General features: G+C 34.5%; 1 protein-coding gene across 2 annotated transcripts; it reads right to left on the reverse strand.

The window, feature by feature from the left end:
- Nucleotides 1–1,127: 1,127 nt before the first annotated feature.
- LOC113225386 (luciferin 4-monooxygenase-like) lies at nucleotides 1,128–20,020 on the reverse strand. Of its 2 annotated transcripts, XM_026457683.1 has the most exons (11): nucleotides 19,394–20,020; nucleotides 17,907–18,114; nucleotides 16,749–16,956; nucleotides 14,963–15,085; nucleotides 10,124–10,298; nucleotides 9,652–9,792; nucleotides 8,790–8,915; nucleotides 6,997–7,080; nucleotides 4,313–4,459; nucleotides 3,305–3,470; nucleotides 1,133–2,081 (listed from the first exon to the last, which is right to left on the reverse strand). In XM_026457683.1, the coding sequence occupies exons 1-11, from the start codon at nucleotides 19,547–19,549 to the stop codon at nucleotides 1,954–1,956; spliced, it is 1,662 nt and encodes a 553-aa protein (XP_026313468.1). In that variant the 5' UTR covers nucleotides 19,550–20,020; the 3' UTR covers nucleotides 1,133–1,953. The 2 variants fall into 2 exon arrangements, with proteins under 2 accessions (XP_026313469.1, XP_026313468.1); XM_026457684.1 differs by lacking the exon at nucleotides 8,790–8,915 and having other exon boundaries at nucleotides 1,128–2,081.
- Nucleotides 20,021–20,703: the final 683 nt, after the last annotated feature.

Here is a 20,703-nt window from a genome sequence, read left to right on the forward strand (position 1 = left end):
CCTATTCCGATTATTATATTCACCTTTATCACAAAATTACCGAGGACCGATGTGTGTCAAATCTCTCCGCCTGTTCTTATTTTATTCATAATATTAATTTACGGCGCGCGGATTGCGGGATGCGAGAAGGCGGATTGAAAATAAATAAAATAATTTAAAAAACGGCTTACAAGGGGTTCTAGGTCTCGTTTCGCTGATATTATATTAAGAACTCAATTTCGCTAAACATGGGGATTACGTTTGTCATGATAACGAGGCCAGGATAAGTCAAGAAAGTTTCTGAGAACGGATTCTTTGTATTCATTATTTTGAAATTTGGTATGAGTGTTCAAAGAAAGTTATAATTATTAATACAAACATCGAACACCTTGCCTATCCGTATGACGAAATACTTTCATAGATTCCTCATAGATAGCGTTACTCAAAAAAGTTGTTGAAAACGAAATACAAAATCCAGTTGGCACAGCGTCTGGCATGGTTTGCTAGAAAATCGGTTAAAATCCGGTCGGATTTTTCTAAGTGTTCGATCTTTGTATTAATCATTATAACAAACTAGTGGAATAATTTCACAAAAAATAAATGAATATCAATTCTGTACAAATTTAATTGAAAGAAAGTGATAAAATACGCAATTGTTGCCGTTAACTGCCTCATTTCTTTATTCCTTTTATAATAAACTTTAATACACGTTAAATAAAAATAACTTTTTTATAAAAAGACCGACCTCCAAAAAAGTTTATGGAATTACAAAGTTTTATTGAAATTGGTTAACGGACAATCCAATAAACCTTAGAGTGTGTCTATTATATATTAAAAAATAAAAAATGTCCATCAGGTAAGATGAAGGTCAAATGCATACTTATTTTTTATTTAAAAATACGCCTCCTATGGAACACGACTCAAGATAGCTCCATTGAATACCGTGGAAAGATACACGGATAATGTGCAAAAAAGGCGGGAGCCTAGCATGGATAAATTAATTGATTTTCCTTTGTCTCCCAGTCTCACTTCTGTAGCTGAATCATTGTCTTACAGTATTAAGAATGAGATATGTAGCGAAATTCAAATAACATTTTATTAATGATTTATTAGAACCATAAAGTATTTAGCACGAATAGTAGTCTACGTTGGCAAATAGTAAATGGGTTAAAAATTGTACAATTATTAACAAACGTTTCCTAAAATCATTTATTAATATAAATTACAATAATATTTCGCTATTACATTGACAAACAAACATTGTTTAAGATTATGGCATTTAATACTGAAAATGCGAGATGGCTCGTATTATGTGTCCGGAAGCATGTATTAGACATGAGAACACAATCTCAAGTTAAGTGTTAGGACCAGCTCAAATCGGCGGACGGCGAGGGAGAACATTGAAGAGGATCTTTTGCCCGCCACATTGATGTGAAATAACCCTTACGATACCGCGAGTGTCCGCCAGCGTACCCAAACTCCACTGGAATGCCGCGGTATCCGCCGAAATGTGACCGGTCGCTCAGATTTGAATTCCTTCTACTAGCAACTACGCAGTCAAAAATTCCACGATGTATTCAGGCAAACTCTGGCGCACACTGGTGGACTCCGGCGCATACTGGTGGATTTCGTCGCATACCGGGGCGATATTCACTAGCATGCTCTTCAGTGCGGCAAAGAGAAAAGCGTTGCGGCTGACTCAGAAGACTGTTTCAGAGCATTGAAATTCAATTAATTTCATTAAATATTAACAAATAATATTCTTACACTTTTGTGAAATTACTCCACTACTTTTTATAATTATACAAAGATCTTTAACAAACACAAAGGAATTCGTAAGTTCTGCTGTCTCATCTATAGCCAGTTGGGAGAGAGTCTCCCACATTTCACAGACAGATCAGACAGATCCTCGATTTAATGAAAGGCCTTCTTGTGGTAAACATTATATTGAATTGAATTAAACAAAAGAATGCTTTATTCTCGTCCTAATTCTAGCACCAACTTCTTGATTGCTTGTCGGTGTATTTTCCCACTTGCAGTTAGTGGCAGCTCCTTAATAAATATGACACCACCGCTTAGGTGTTTTGTTTCGGCTAAGTTATCTGAAATAAGAAAAAATATTATTTACTGTGCAGTACACTTTCCAAAAATGACTAAAACACCGCTATTAGGCTTAACTACAGACTGGAAAGTTTCCTACTCGTACATGTCAGAAAGATTTCACATAACTATTCGTAGACGTATGACGTCTCCAGCCTGCACTTTGGGCCAGCGGCTAAGGCGATCATGCCTCTTCACATTATAGTATAATAAACCAAGTAGAGTAATTCCATAGAAACGTCGCAGCGTGACTTGCATGTGTAGACGCCCGCCGCGCGCCGAGCACGGACGCACACATTCGCATAAACTCACGGTACAGTCACGTTGCATGGCACGCGTAGCCACACGGGCCGTTCATTATAGAGTTGAAGAGTTCACTCGGTTTTTAAAAAGTTACATCAAACAGTGGACGTGTTTATTGTTGTTTGATTTAGAATTGTTCAGCATCTCATTTCTTAGACTTACTACCATAATCGAGATACGAATCTGCAATGCTGGCAAGAAAATCTCAATACGTAAGTACTGCATTCAACAAAGGTTATTCTGATATAGCACCAGTATACCTACTGAGATGAACATCGTATTTTTTCAAATTTTATTTACAACATGTAGGTACTCGTAGAACTAAAATAATGATGTGACAACCCTACTTGTCTTATTATACTCTGTTAACATTCTTTAGCTGGGACATATAAGTCGATCACGAGTGTGTGTGTAGTTTGTGAGCAACTCCAGTGTTCGTGGCATATCGTAACAAACACTGTTAACATCGAGAATATTATATACTCGACGACCGCTAAAGTCGATTGGCGGTTTTTACTTTTAGACCTAACCCAAGACAAAATAAAACGTGAAAATCAACAAAAATTATATAACTAACACATTCACAATTATTTGTTACCCATAAAATAGAGCACCTATTACCAATAATAGGTTAAAAATTATTTTGAATGTAATATAGTTCGTTTCAATCTAGAAATTTGTAGTTGGCAGTACAACTGGCCATCGCTGAACTATCTATGATAGGGTTAGTGACTTGTTTGTTTACTTCTGCTGTATTTATAATGGGATTGAAATACACTGTAATACATTAAGTTTTATCACTATCCTGTACAATTTATTGAAACAAATTGAGCGTTTATATTTGCTAAGCTACTTGAATACGTGAAAATCTTCGGATGTGACCAAAATCAATAAGGCAATTCGTTAAAAAAATATGACTTACTTTTTACCAAGTCTTTGATCTCCTGCGCAGTAACCTCATGACCTGGTTTCCGTACGACACATGCGACAATTAATTCGCCATATTCTGGGTCCGGAATACCCGTTACTGCTACGTCCGATACACCTGGATTCTGACGTATGACGTTTTCCAATTCAGTTGGTGAGACCTTGAATAAATTATGCAATAAAGTATATGAGTATTTGATATTAAATGCTTTTATAATTAGGAAATAGGTATATCAAAATCCGTTGAGAAATAAAATAGGTCACAGCCATTTAGAAAGTAACGGCTATATTTTTGTCACATCACTCTTCAGTGGAACCACACAAGCTCAATACTTAGGACTATTTTAGAAAAAAGAGACTGGACAAATAAAGTCAAAATTTATTAAAAATGTACATTTGCAAGCCTTTAGGAACAATACTCTTCAGTGGCACCCTAAACTACGCTTTAAGAACTATGTAGTTTGCTGAAAATAGACTATTAATATCTCTTACTTGAGATAATCTTAAAACAAACTTCATATCCATGTGCAGCATGTTCATATCCTACAGTAGCGTACCTATATATTTAGTAATAAATTATAACTATGCCAGTTACTCCTAGTTATTGATCTTTTTAAGTCTGACTTTCTTTCCAACTAAGGCGAATTAAAACGGAGGGTACCTAGATGGTGTTTTTCAAACAGAACTCTGTATCTTTGAAATTGAATCAGCAGTGCACACTGCGTCTTTGCATTGATTGGTAGGTCGAAGATATCTGGCCAGATGCTTATCGGTGTAACTTTAACACCAGTCTGACATTCCAAGTGAACAAAATGAAATCCAATACACATTTCCGAATTTGGGAGTTTCAAGCTCTGAAGTTCAAATAGGGTTAGATAAATCTCATTCGGTATTTCAGTCTGAACGTCAAACTGACTTCAAGTTGGGTGATTAGTAAACTTTGACTGACCTTCCAAAAAGTAAAAATACTTAACAAATATAATGATTACAAAAACGCTCATACTTGATGATTTTTATACTTTAGTAGCAACTTCAGTTTTTCCGAAAAGTAAAAATTGTAATGTTCGTCTCTGTAGAAAATATCACCAGTCCGGTACCAGCCATCCTCTGTAAAAGCTTCCTTGGTGGCTGTTGGATTGCCGTAGTACCCCTGAAAAGAACAGATTAAATTAAAAGCGATTAAGTTACGAGGTTCAGCACCTCATGCTGTTACACATTCAGATTTTTTCCTGATGTTCCGCAAAAAAGCCGTGGTAGGCTAATGGTTTGATCTACTACCTCAAGCAGAGGTAGGATCCGGGCTTGCATCACTGAGTTTTCGAAATTTATGTGCGAAATTTAATTTTAAATTTGCCTTGAGCTTTACAATGAAAGAAAACATCATGTAAAGACGCTGAAAGACCAGCCCCCGTAGCATGCCACCTCGATAAAGCTATTATATCCACATTTGGCTGTCAAATTCGAGTGATTCATTACATTCGAGTGATTCCGCATTTTAAAATTTTATCACAGTAGCGAACATGGCGAGCACCGTGACGTCACATTTTTATGTCATCGTAAGCGCCGGCGAACAATGACAGCAAAAGATTAACTCATTGCCAAACATGGGTGCAAAGTCACAGCTGATTTTAAAACATTTGCGTAGTAATTTTATCGACTCTAAAATTTAACTAAAACACACGCTACTCCGACAATATGTTACATCGATGTGATTTTTCTCAGATATTACTCTACTCCGACAATATATTACTTCGACATGATTTTACTCAATCACTACTTTACTTCGACAACACAGACGAGATGTTTCTTTAAAAAAATGTTTGTACTTAGATACGAAAAATCATCATTACAAACCCATGTAGGAAATGGTTTCTTATTATATATCGATCAATATCAACTGCCTCTGTGGCCGAACGGTTACCATACGGAACTGCCACGCAGAGGTCCCAGGTTCAATTCCCGGGCCGGGAAAAATATTTGTATGGCCTACATTTACTTCTTTCGTGAGTTTGGGTGTAATTTGTGGTTATCTATGTGTGTCCATGGCACCGCGACACAGGGTTTCCCTAGTGTGGGCTATGTTGAGTGTGTGCATTGTGCGTGTGTATAACAAAAAAAAACATATATTTGAAAATTTGTTTTATTAGTCATATAAAGTGTAACAAAAAACCATTAAATTAAAATACGATTATAATATATACATTATTTGTATGTATGTACGTACATGAAAGAATATTTTTTTATTCGGGGGTCTAAAATTGTATATATTGTGGTGTTTTGTAAAAAGGGCTCTCAAAGGCTGGCAACGCATAGGCAGCTCATGTGATGTTGCAAATGTCCATGGGCGACGATGACCACCTCCTATGAAGTGACTCGTCAGCTCGTTTGCCTCCTTCTTTATATAAAAAAAGCGCCGTAACGGACGTAAATATTTTAAAACAGTCGTGATAAACTAAAACATGCTCCCCAGAAAATTTGTTCAAAATGGCGCTTTCGCCCTTTCTACAAAACACCGACGATATTGGCTTGTTTTAGGCCCTCAATAAAAAAATATTATTTCATGTATTTATGTAAATAGTGTATTTTATTATATTTTAATTTAATAGTTTTTCGTTTGTTACACTTTATGTAATTAACAATAGCCTAGGTAGCACAGTAGGCAGCGCGTAAGGCTTCATATAAGTATGATTTTGTTTTTTTTTTTGTTATATTGATCGATATATAATAAGAAACCATTTCCTACATGGGTTTGTAACGATGATTTTTCTTATCTGAGTACAAAGATTTTTTTAAGAAACATCTCGTCTGTGTTGTGAAGTAGCGATGTATCTGAGTAAAATCATATCGACGTAACACGTTGTCGGAGTAGCCTGTGTCGAAGTTCAATTTTAGAGTCAATTTTATCAACGTGAAAATTAAACGCGACAAACGAGATAAAAATAATTTTTACTGTTTCAGGGTTTTCGCGGCGATGATTGAACGACAAAGCTAGCTTATACGCAATTTCATATCGTTGTCCTTGTTCTTCAAAATGTATAACAATAGTTTATTACCAAATAAGTAAATGAAGCTTTATAGGAAATAAACCAATTTTTCCGGATTTAAATCGCGTATATTTGTTTTTTCAAACTAACCGACATTTCGGGCCCTTTACAGGTCCCATGGACACGGTTGACTCACGGTCACGGAATCATATATACGCAATTTTATATCGTTGTCCTTGTTCTTGAAAATGTATAACAATAGTTCATTACCAAATATGCAAACTTAAATTTATCAACTGAATTAAATATTATCACGGGGAGGTTTATCACACATATTCTGCCATGCTACGGCCGCATGTGTACAGATATATATACAAAGCAATTTAATGATGTGTATGAATTTCCCAATCCGCGTTGGGCCCAACTGCAGCCTAAGCCCTCCCATTGTTAGAGAAGGCTTGGCCAGCCGCAATGGGACTATATAGGCTAACTGTCTATCTATCCGCACAGAACTATGATCGTCGAGCAGAAATCTCTTATGGTGAAAGGCGTTATGATCTCTGTGCTCAAACACTTTAAAGTCTAGCCAAAGGCAGAGAAGACTGAGAATCGTGAAAGAATTTCAGATAAACCTAGTAGTAAAACGGAGGAAAATAGAAAATACAAAATTATACATATCTTGCATACCGCAGTAATCATTTACCTTAACAAGACACGGTCCCTTTAGCCATAGTTCGCCATTAACATTCGGATCGGTGATGTTTTCTAGAGTTTCTGGATCAACCAACTGTAAAATATCAACGAAATTCATATCGGTATAAAAATAATCTCAGTACAGAGTACTAAAAATACCGACCTCAAAAGTACGTGGAATTACGTCTATTTGCTAAGTTTTATTGAAATATCCTTAAATGCGCCACTATACAGGACTTGACACTGGAGATAATAATAATCGGTTCTCACTACTCAAAGTATAGGTACGAAGAGAAAAACGCCTTGAATTGGAGAAATAGCAAAATCAACCGTTAAAATAATTGCTCCTTATAATAAAATTTAGGCGCTAATTATAAAAATGAATCTTTATGCGGGAACAGCCACCCTTAGAGGTGGATGATTTTCTTCAAAATGAAATGGGACCACTATGGAAGTACCCCCTTTCCAACAAAAAAAGAATCATGAAAATCGGTTCACAAATACCGGAATTATCACGTAACATACATACAACAAAAAAGAACATACAGTCAAATTGAGAAGCTCCTCCTTTTGTGAAGTCGGTTAAAAATTACGTGATTCAGTTATATACACAGTTAAAATAGTAAAATACGTGCAGCTGAAGATAAACCTTAAGAATAGGATATTAGACAAGTATCAAAAATTTAATATTTTTATACAAAAACATCTTTCTTCGCGGATACGTGTACATTTATTAAAAGTTATCCCAACTCAAATCAAAATTGATAGTGAAATGAAACAAAATTGAACCACTCCAAGCTTTCCAAAATGAGGAGTTAGAAAGAAACGGCAATACTAACACTTTTTTTTATATAATATAATAAGTGCGCATTTGACCTCCATCTTACCTAATGGCAAGTGACGATAAGGTTGTCGATGGAGTAACCTAAATGATGTCTATTCACTCTCGCCTTGAAAAGGCCCAAGTTACAACGTGCAGGGAATAAGTCTGCAGGCAGGGAATTCCACTCCATAGCCGTTCCCAATGTCAATGTGGAAGCGTAACGCTTTGTGCGAATCCTTGGAATATCCACAACACAGAGGTGGGACCCAAGCCTACGTGTAGTTCCTCGGTGATGGAAAGGGGAAGGTGGAATTAAATTTCCACACTTTCTGTACTCTTTTCTTATATCGTAACGTTTTATTTATCGTTGGACGACTGTCGCGTCTAGCCTGTTCCCATATCACGACTATCTGTCGTAACTGTCGTGGACGTTTATTTTATCGTTGAACGACTGTCGTGTCTAGCTGCTCTTACTAGATCGTGACGACAATTTATCAATTCACGACAGCCGCCTTGTCGTTAGAAGCTGCGATTGCTTATTGTCGTCACATTTCTATCGTAATGTTTTATGTATCGTCTGACAACGTGTTGTATGTATCATTGTAACAACAGTATGACGTCGTAACGCCAAAAAAGTCGTGAACGACAGTGTGTTCTATGTGTAAGCAACGTCATTTAAATATAGAAGCCACGACACTTTAAACTGCACGACTATCTGTCGTCACGATATAATGGGAACGCGCCCTTAGTAAAAAGTAGTTATGAAACAGTCTACGTGCTCATCTGTGAACACTGCAGAAAAGCAACAACTCTAACTTGTTTGTTTCTTAAATCACAAACGAGAACAGGAAATAACTAATTTCTGATTGTTTTCAATTTGTTCATGAGAGTTGGTTGAAGCTATAAAAACCGTAAAGTCAAATACCCCATTTTGTTTCGCTTTACTGTCTCTCTACAAATATGATATAACAGTAACTTACCCTATACTGAAAAAGGCTGAGTGGTGTTCCAACTGACGCAAAATTATGTGAGCTCGGGCAAAGAGCAGCAGTCATAATTTCAGTCATTCCATAGCCAATATGAAGACGACAATTTGGAGCTACTTTCTAAAAATGGAATATTACTCTGATAATTGTATTATAATATTTTATTAATATGTTTATCTACAAACATATCATAAACCCTCTATGATGTGTTCAAAAACCGCAAATTACGACCAGCGTAAAGATAAACTGTTTTGTTAGAACAAATTTCTTATCTGTGAAAATATTATTATTGTTTCGTAATAACATAGAATTCGATTTTATTATTACATTCAAATTTCGAACATCTCTAAAAAACAAAACAATTTGATTCGACCTCAATTCTAACATCAGCGAGTCGAAAATTTATTCGAAATGAAATGTCAATAGCAATCAATTTTGACAAATTTCACACGTTACTTGATATCGAGCGATAGTTGGAGTCAACTCTAGTTAGTCTATTAATTAAATTAAAAACTACGGTTGTGTGACATGCGTGGGAAAAGTTTTTATTTGCCGCCATTTCGACAGTCGCAAATTACATGCTCTAAGGTCGCAAACCAACACTCGTATTTTAATGCCTTTCAATAAGTAACATAAACTACTTTTATTGAAATTATATTTTTTAATGATGAAAAATCGATGTTCCGTGTAGTCGAAATAAATACGCCGAATGTATATTAAATAATTTAACGTAAATTATCGACATTTAACTTCTCGGCGCTAAAACGTCTACTATGGTGTTTACTTTGTTGGAGTCACTCGTTACTTAGGTCCATGAGGCAATATTAGTACGAAACCTAAGATTAAGTTAACTGACCTTGATTTCATTAACCAGATGAACTGGCACGTGACTGCCACCAAGACCGATCTCCTCAAAGGAAGAAAAATCACACTTGTCCCTATCACCAGGCCTCAAGAGGGTCGTCATAAATGTAGGGCTGGACTGGACTATCGTCGGCTGAAAATCCAACAGGTCCCAGTATAGTCAATATTTTTAATATAATATAAGTGTTCTTCGTTCATTATTTTGCCCCTTTTTTATACTCATTATCATTTGACGCCTTTTTAATAAAACAATTTCGCTTCAAGCCCATTTATTTAAAAGTATTTCTTGTGATTCATTTTTTTTTTTCTACAGATGTAACAAAAGAGTGCAAAAATACTATGAAATTTTCCGTAATTTACAAAACAAGAAAAAATAAATTGCTTCATTGTGACAGTTATTTGTGTCAAATTATTGTTGCAAGTTTTTATTACAAAAATAAATTGTCAGCTACGTCAAACTGTACCTTATATTTATTGATCATTTCGTATGCGTGCTCCTGATGGATGTTCGCAGAAGATTGAAGTCTAGTATATCTCAAAATTGGCGAAAGATTGAAATGCAATATTGCAGAAGTCCATTGAATTGGCGAAATTATCATTACCAAACGAGTTGGTGTCGGGAACTTAGTAAACATCATCCTGTTGAAAATATAAGGACAAAATTAAGTAAATACATCGAGTATATAACCAGAAATAGAGACGAAATAAGGACCATCCATCCCTGGCAACTCATCAGGTAAATGGGCCTTATATCACTTTTAAATATCAAGTCTCGTTTGCACTGAAACCACAAATTAGAAAGCTGAAATAGTGCTAATGGTAGTAATAGTAGTAGCGCCAACAACTGACCTGTGTTTACGTTTCTGTATATTCCAAAAGTATTCTGTATTTATTGTAATAAGGATAATATCTCTAACAACGGGAGGCTGTTCATCTAATTCATCTAATTATAAAACAAGCTGAATTACATTTCATTGGTAATTAAATATGTATTTTTTTCAATTTTCGTTCATTATAGTAAAGTTTAAGTGAAACAATTGGCGACACCCGTCACAGTTGTCACCATAATAATGTGACAGAATAGTTTTCAAACAAATTAAGTGTCATTTTGTCTCTTTCTGGTTATATACTCGATGGGTAAATAGTGTTAAAAGGTTGTAAACCGCCAATAGGGAGCAATAATAATAGATTACTCAGTCCACATTAATTTGTTGTATTACATACAATTAAAATAGTATAAAAAAAAACAAGAACAATACTTAAAAAAACACTCCCTTCTTAAATACTACGAAAAATGTGTAAGACAGTAAATAACTTAACCCCGAACGGGCCGTATTTTTTTACAAATATTAGTTAGGTTACTTGATTTTAAAGATATTAGATAGGTTACATGATTTAAATCAAAAACTGGTAAACGGATCAAAATTAGTGGTGAAGACGAGGTAGAAATACTCGCTCCAGACTTCAAGTAGAGAGTGGCGACGAAACGAAACAAAGTGAGAATAATGAGGCAAAGGAATTAAAGAACGATTCAAAATTTCAATGGAGGACGATGGAGGAGGTCGCATCGTTACAAGTGTCAATTTGCTCTACAAGCCAGAATAACGCCGGATCATTGGTGTTAACAAAGACCTATAACTGACAAACTATTTCGCAATTCTCAACGCATCGAATTTTCTTTAACCAGGCAAATCTTGACTGTAGGTATGTATTTTGTTAAATTCTTCAATTCATTTATGATAACCATAAACAAATATAAGTAGACTTAATTGTAAATAGAAAACATGATAGTGATCACGCAATACGGTTACAGCTTATTTATTCACAAGTCATTTAAAAGATTAGATAAGCTAATAGATACCTGTGTTGTCTAGTTAGAAGAAATATGTATGTTTACGTTGTGTCGTTGCTTGCTTAGAATATCTACTTGTATTTTATTACCTTGGTAGTACACCCGTAAAAATATACATAATCGCCGTGCACAAAGTTTAAAACATTTTTGAAAATAGGTGACAAATGAAACGTTTTTCAATGAATCTCATTTTTTTTTTTCTATAAACAATAATGCTCTGGCCACAGAGAGGCCACCGCGGAAGCGTTCCGGGCGCGGGAATTTTTGTAATGTATGAGTTCAATATGAACCCTGCCACACTGAAACGCGCCCCCAAACCAATGGTTTGATCTGATGTTTTTCGTGTAAATTTGACTAACTTCACACTTGACTTAGTAAAATTAAGGTCATATTTCAAATACCGGTATGAGCTTTTCTTGTACAACCACGCAACCAATATTATAATAAATAATAATATAATAATAATTATTGATACCTCCGTGGTCGAGTGGCTTGTACACCGGTTTTCATGATACCATGATTGATTTTAGTGAAATTAACAATAATAAATATTATTTATTTATTTCCTCTCAACTTCCAAGGTAAATTGTATAAATGCTTACTGCCTAGTGAGTTTCAACATTAACATTATTTGCGATAGGCTGAGATTGGCATAAAAAAGTTTGTATTACATATATATCACCAGCAGGCCTGCCATAACCTTTCCAAAAACAATCTTATTTCAATGTAAGCATAAAGTAAGCTTATTGTAATATTATTCATTTTCGTACCATGACAAACCTATCAACCAAGTAATGTATTATTGCTAAAGTGACTGAAAGAACGAATGATTACCCAATATTGTCTATTCCTTACTAAAAGTAAGAAAGAAATAACGCTGTATTAACTGTACAATCCCAAGCAGCACACCCATATCTAAATGTATACCATAAGATATCTAATAGAATTTAATTCGATTGAATATTTTAAGAGTTCAAATTCCCTCAAGATATCTCAAAGAAGGTTTCTAGATAATTTAAAGTAAAAGTGGGCACAACTTTATTAGTAGATCACAAGAGTGCTTTGAGAAACTATCTGTAGGTAATGTTAAGAGTCATTCTTATCTTTTTTCTGAAGTAACCCTTCTAGAATGTTACAAGACCATTTGTAGAATGTAGACAGTTTTTATTTAGTCTTGTAGATAGTTTTTAGATAATTTATAGTCTATGATAGTTTTAGTACTAAAGCGTTACAAACATAGGACGCAATTCTCTTAATACTAATAGATTTCATATTTAATGGCTTACAAAATATAAACTATATAAATTGCAACATGGCGAAATTAGATATAATATTTCTTACTTTTTCGCGCAATGTTTAATCGGTTAGAAAGCGCAAATTGACGTGCGACTTTAAATACATTGTGTAAAGTGATGTAAAACCTGTCATAAATGTAATGCGATCGCTAAATTTTAAATATTTAAGTATAAAATATAAACTTAATAAAAATACAGTTATCGATTTTCGGTTTTAAATATTTGTAGAAACCTTAAATGTACAAAATAACTCACAAAACAAACCATTTCCAAGGTTTTTAGGCTTTTTCAACTTAGATTACTTTTAAAAAGAAAATAAATTTTTCTCAGCTACTTCATAGTCATTCTTTAAAAAAAAAAAGGCGATATTTTCGAAGCTTTTTTTCAAAACACAGTTGGGAGCATTTTGTCTATAGCTTTATTAAAATTATTAAAAAACTTTAGAATACGAAAAGATTATTTTTACTTGCTTTAGTGTAGTTGAACTTGTCGAAGAATTTTCGAATTGTCGAAATTCCTCCTATGAGATTTTTATGACTGTCTACAAAACGCGATGTTTCTAAGCGATTTTTTCTTTTGACAGTATTACAAAACTTTTATAAGGTTATACGACAAAAATGAGCGCTTTTATATTAAGACTGTTTATAGATATAACAGTTTTAAGGCGTTTAAAGTGTGCTCCTTGGGATGCATTCTCTTTTTTTTTGATGTTCCGAATCGAGTTATCGTAGTATAATGTTAAAGTATTTAATATTATTTACATTCACAGAATTTTAACTGCCAAAAAAAGAACAGTATGTAATATATAATGAAAGCTATTAAAATTAAATAATTAAATAAAACAAGCTGAGTCTTGATAGTCACGTTTTAAATTCGGAACTATAGTCTAGTGTCAACTGTTAGTTTCGCGAAGGAGCATATAGAGTGCGCTGTCATAATTTTGCGAAATAAACATCGCGTATTTTTATTTTACGAGAAACTATTTCCTATGTGCTATTAAATAAAAAAATAAATATTGAAAAAAGAATATTGAAGAGATATATGTAAATAAATAAGTTCAACTTAACTTTTAATCATTACAAATCAATATTAAGACAATAAAACTGAAAATAATATTGTTTCCATTGCATCCGTGTAACTATTTTAAGATTGCTAAATTTGACATAAGAGCAATATTACTTTAATGTCAAAGTCGCGTCATAGTACGAACTGAGTGAATGAATAGTCACAACAATAAAACATAATAATTTTAACATTACAAATATGCTTACTTTAAGCGCCTTATGGTACGAAAAGTCAATGTAAGGTTAAAGTAATATTGTTTTGATTGTGATCAATTACTTACTTTTAATTTGCAAAATCAAATTAAATTACTACAATTTTTTGGAAAGGATGAGAATCAAGACACAATTTCGTAAAAGAAAATATCAAAAGTAAATAAATTTGTATGTGGAATTAGGTAAAAGAGAAGTAGCCAAAGTGTGCTTCTTCGTCTTGTATTTATATATTTTTTTTTTTAATTTATTTCCAATCAACTACTTAGGTATATTACAATCACAATTTTACAACATTTAAAAACCATTAAGGTTCGAGTCAATGCTCTTATTAATCTACATCGAAAAATCATAAACGGTATTATAATAAAGTGTATGAAAGTATATGTATGTAAAGTATATTTAGGTGGGTAAGTATCTATGTGTGCAACGATTTAATTATAACGTGGGATGCAACAACTTTTCAGTCTTGTCATAGTCCTATGACTTAAGTCTCTTTACCACTGCAAGATTTATATCAAAACTATCAAATAGAACTACTATTTTGGGGATAAATTATTTATCCCATCAAATCTTACAGAATTGAAAGATTTTAGTCATAATTGATCAGTAACATATCACTACCTCTACCATGAGCTTACTGTGACAGTTGTTGAAGTATTTGGTAATTTTATATGGCAAATTGCACAGCGCCCTCTAGTGGTCCCGAGAAGAAGTAACATTTTAGATATCATTTTTTTACGCGGTCAATAGCGACGAATGTGACTATAAACTCAAGTAAAGTTACATTCTTTAATGGTGGTTTATTAATAGAATATAATTTTCACGAGAGATATTATAATATTATCTATTTGTTGGTGTTAAAAACCGTTAATTACATACCATGCATAAGGTCCACCAATCGCAATACTCCTATGAGAGGCAGCGGCTTGTTTAGGAAGCCCTGACGTTCCACTTGTAGGAACAAGAAAGGCCAAGGTTTCCTCAGGATCAAAATCTGTGGCCCTGAAATAGATTAATGAATCGAATTATATGTTTACTATCCCTAATACCTACTTAATTGAGTATTACATTTTTACATACATTTCACAACACAATCATGGCAATAACATTAAAAGGTCTAACGTTAGTCCCTTTAATTCATAATTTCAAAAAGTCATATTTTCAGGGGTCACCGACATCATCATCAACCCATCTATACGTCTCACAGCTGGGTACGGGTCTCCTGTCACACGTTTTCCGAGTATTGTGAACCTTCTTCGACGTTCATGATCCTTTCCTTCACCGAAAAGCTTGTAGTAAATTTCAAATTAATTTCACACGTAAATTCTGACAAACTTAGAGATTTCCAACCCATGGCCTCTGCTTGACAAGCGGTCGATAGGTGAAACTATTAGGATAGTATTTTTAAAACGGTTCTTTAGATCTAGAAAATAAAGACAAGCAACTCACATTCTAACACATTTCATTTTATAAAACGTAACTTATACCAGAGAATAAAAAGTAAAGAGAACGGACACTCTCCGCCCCTCTCTAGCTTTAGATACCGCACCACGCCCCGCACATTGCTGGTCACATTGACTGAACGACAACATGGCTGCCGGCGAGCCGTTATCGCGCGAAGACGACTTTGATATTTGATTTGATTTGATATATTATATATATATATATATGTATATATATATCAAATATCATATATATACACACACATCAAAAGTGTCATGTAGGGATCAAGTGAATATTTTTGAAATAAAAATTATTTAAGCAGTATTTACCAAATCCAGTCTTCCAGGACGACTTCTTACTTTAATGCTTATGTTTTATTTAACCGCTTAGCCCTATATTTAATTAAAATAAACTAAAATTGATGTTTTTGCAAATTGTGGGCAAAAACCTCAAATTAACGGCGTCAATTAAATGACAAAAAAATGGCGTTAATGATGATTTTGCTCATTTTTATTGTAGAGATAAGAAAATTAATAATCTGTATTTCCACCATTAACACGAATCACACAATTACAGCGATTTGGCATGCTCTGCAGTACTTAGTAGTACTATATTACTACAGTAATATATGTATAAAAATACAGATTTATTATATCAATATAATGAGGCGCCATGACTTCGTAGACAAGGGTTCTCGAAAAATATACATAAGTAGGGAATATACCTAATTATTAGCTAAGTAATGATAATCGACTTGGACATGCAATTTCAAATACTTGGGTACCTTATTTAAAAGTACATGTCCAAAATATAACATTTTAAGTGCTTTTAATATATTTTTTAAATAAATCTTCAATATTGCTCTGGTTAGCGAATTAATGAAAAATATGATATCATATCGATATAAATACATAATAGACATGTGCAATTATTAGGATTCTGGATTCTATTAATAGAATCATAGATAATAGATTCGCGTTAGCATTTTCACTATGTTGTATTTGATTTGTATTTGATTGTATTCTGATCACGTAACGTAATAGTGCAAGAAAGTGATGGGTAACCCTGCCACTCCACGCACACATTTGTGCGTGTGCAGATTGCGCATTGCTGTATGTAGTAGTAGTAGGTAAATTTTGGACCGTTGTATTGAGTGTCCGGGGTGTGCTCACACATAAAATTAGATAGACACAGACCGAAGGACTTGGCTTTACAAATTTACCTGAAATTATTAACATTGCAATCATTCTCTGAATGTTTCAGTAACTCATTGAAACTGCATACATTTTCAACATCAGCGCCGTCGTCAAAAGTAACAATTTGAGTGTTCAAGTTTATAGTTTTGGTGAGTGCTACAACTTCCGCGGCTCTCTCGCTTTGACAGAATATTATCTTCGGGTTGTCAACAACGAATACATGTTGAAGCTCCTCTGAAACACAGATTAATTTTTATAGCAGAACCAATTTATAAACGGCATACTGACAGCTATTTCCGCCTATATGTCTGGTCCAATTTTTAAGGCGAGTCACTGGAGGAGAAGCGGGATAAAGTGTTTTGCTAAATCAATTGGTTTTCGTATTTACGATTAAATAACGGTCTTACAAAAAATATCCAAAAAAATATACGATACACCTAAGGATATTGTCCAGAATGTGCTAATCTGTAACACAATAGGATGTACTTCGCCCGATCATAATAATATACAAAACCCTGAAAATAGACTAAAATAAAAGCTTAAAATTAATTATTTAAGAATAAAATATCTAGCTTTGCACATAGTAATATTTATATGGAGATATTTCTTTTTAAGCAGGTACTACAGAAAACTTGCCAAATTCTGGTTTTCGAATGTGACCACGTTAAGTTAAGCAGGGGTCAAATAATTGTCAGCGTGCATAAGCTTCGCTCCGGACACGTGACGCGGAGGGTGAACTCACCGAATTGCGAAGTGCTTGGGATTCCTGAGGATGTACTACTTCATTTGCTCATGGAGTGTGTTCGGACGGAACCTATCAGGGCGCGGTTATTTGCACAGACTTCCGTACATTTAATTTTGGGTGGTTTCAATCTGTTTTGTCGCAGCCAACATGTACTGCCGCGGAGATTTTGTATATATGTTTGGTTAGGTAGTATTTTGATTTATCTGTTTGGATTATATTAAGTATTTTCTTGAGGTGTTGTTTTTCTAATGGGGCTGACAAGAGTAGAAAATTAAAAAGTAGAAAAAAGATGTCTTCCAAACTTTTGATTTTGACGAAACTAATGTTTATTTTAAACGCATCGTCACGTCGTTTCCACCATTGTGAATGGGTCTCTCTGTAGGCATTAAGGTAATTTTTAACCCAATCGATAAATTAACTGGTCAAGCCTTGTACTCACTGACAGTCAGCGTCCTGTCGATTAGTGCAACAGTTATCCCAAGGTAGAGTCCAGCATAATATGGCACACATAGGTGGATGTGGTTGGGGGCCATAAGCACTATGACATCACCACGCTGCAACCCCAAGTTCCGTAGCGCATTCGCACATTGCACGCTTCTTTTCAGCACAGACTCGCAAGTTTCAGACTCTCCTGTGGCGGCATCAATCTGAAATGTTTTACGTTAAGTACACGCGGTCGAAAACTTTTGTAACAAACACAAACATAGGTAGGTAAGGTAAACAAGTTACACTTGAAATCTTCCTATTGATTAAAAAATTAGTACTGACGCTAAAGTTCACCTTGCACAGTAATGTCACCTAATTTTAAGATAGCACGCAGTTGTATTGTCTCAATAAAGATTATTATTATTTCTATATAAAAGCTGTATAATAATATAATCTCAATACAGAGTACTAAAAATACCGACGTCAAAAGTATGTGGAATTACATGTTTTGCCAAGTTTTATTGAAATCGGTTACCGAAAAGTGCGCAAACCTGGATTCATCCCCTAGTTCGCCACTATACGGAACTTGACACAGGAGATAATAAAAATCGGTTATCACTACTCAAAGTATATTAAGAGAGAAACGCCTTGAAATTGAGAATAGCAAACTCAACCATTAAAATAATTGCTCCTTATAATAAAGTTTAGGCGCTATTTATAAAAATGAATAAAAAAAAGTTTTTGGTATATATTACAATTTGGGGATCACTCGCCATTTTCGTTAATACGCCATTTTCGTCAACTGGTAAATTTTGAATCTCCTCAATTATATGTAAAAGTATTTAAGTCGCCATTTTCCCTAACCCGTCATTTTCTTTAACTGATCGCTTTCCTCAACTATTATATAAAGTACCTATTAAATACAGCCGTTTTCTTGTAAAATTTCGAGGTAAGTCTATGTTTTTTTATATCGTGACAATTTTTAGGCGTCGAGTTTGCATTCCTTTATTTTTTTCCATCCTCTAAGTTTTTGCACACCGTATAGTAAGTAATCAGTGTATATTCTCAATTTTACTATATATTTTATCCAAAGTGATTAATTTAACACTTTCACTGTTATGCGGAATCAACCAAAGCCATTTAAGTTTGTATGGACTCTTAAATTAACTTAAAAAAGATTTTGTGAAGACGACTGTCAAGAATAGCTAGTTAATTTTTATTCCTCGTATTAATGTTATATGTGTCACTATTTTTATATTAAAACAATTACTATACTTTTTAACATAAATATCATTTTCATAAATGTATTGTGCCCTAAACTAAACTTATCTCTCAAAGACACTCTGGGGCCCAGATTGCAAATTGCCCTAACCGCACGCTTCTGCAAGATAAAGATTCGATTAATATCGGCGGCCTTACCTACCTCTAAGCAAAATGCACAATGTACAAGGTACAACGAAAATGTTTTTAGAAAAATTTCCATAATATAAATTTGCTTACTTGTAATACGAAATCCGGTGCATCTTGGAGCCCACGCAATATGAGTTTCCCGAGGTGGTAGCGGTCAGACGGTATTCCCGTCTCAGCGATAACTCGCGCACTCAGCTCATTCATGTACAGGTGCACTGCGTCATTCCATCCTCTTTGAGGGTACATGTTTCTACATTTAATACTGACTACTCAAAAAGTCTGTAGTTCTTCCGTTAGTACCTAGCTATCTCGAACTGAACACTTAAGATTGTGTTCTGTGACTTTTAAAGTAATACGTAGGCTTAGAACTCACAGAGCGTTTTTCACCCGCGCCTGACAGATTTTTTATTTCAATACTCACGACATCGCAGGTTTGTGTGGTTACGTAACCGCCGCGTTTGCGGAACGGGCCGCAAACTTAACGGGAGATGATCGCAAGTCGCGCGGTTATTACGACCGAACGAGATCGTCAATTAAGTCCCAGACATCGCCATGGACACACACCAGAAACGAGCCAGAAAAAGAAGAAGACTTAAAAGATTCTGGATGTATCCTCTTATTCCAGAAAGAAATCGTTACGATCGTTGTTCTTATTAATGAGTTAAAAAAAAACATGAAACGCGTCGCCAGCGAATCGACTGCAGAATGATCGGGCGACGACCGCCAAGCGCGCTGTTCTACTGGTACTCGGTACTACGTAGACGCTGCAGCTACCATCCACACCACGGGCGTGAAACACGTCGTGAAGTGTACAATACAATATACAATACAATATGCTTTATATGAAGTGTGCTGCTAAATACATATCTAATTATCTACATTCTACGAAAACCGCTGTTCCGCAACCTCGGCGGACGCACGCAAAAACCGCTCCGTGAGTTCTTGGCCTTACATAGCTAGAAACTTATATACTGGGTGACAAAAAATATTATTTATTTTAAGGGATCTTGCTTTAAAGTAAAAATAAAAAATACTTATTTTTGTTAAAACGTTCTTCGGGTGACAGAGGTAAATCAAATTTTATTCACAACAAAGTGTTCTAAAGAACCAGTTAAGACTTTATGTCGAGTGTACTACAACTATACAAGTCGAAAGCACAGCGAAAAGGTCATTTCATGTTAGATTAGACAGAAAGTCAAATATAAGTCACGCAAAGCAGAGGTTCTAAACATTGTCATTTTACTCACCCCCCTGAATCGTTATCATTGAAATGTACAATTTTATTTGCGAAACATAAATTACCCTTAGCTGAAATACCTACCTACGTGATGAGTTAAAAGAATAGAATAGAATAGAATACGTTTATTTGCCAGAATACAGTAATTACAAAGGTCTTAAGT

The sequence above is a fragment of the Hyposmocoma kahamanoa genome, unplaced genomic scaffold (assembly GCF_003589595.1).
Source record: "Hyposmocoma kahamanoa isolate Upper Pololo Valley unplaced genomic scaffold, ASM358959v1 160, whole genome shotgun sequence".
Classification (NCBI taxonomy): domain Eukaryota; kingdom Metazoa; phylum Arthropoda; class Insecta; order Lepidoptera; family Cosmopterigidae; genus Hyposmocoma; species Hyposmocoma kahamanoa.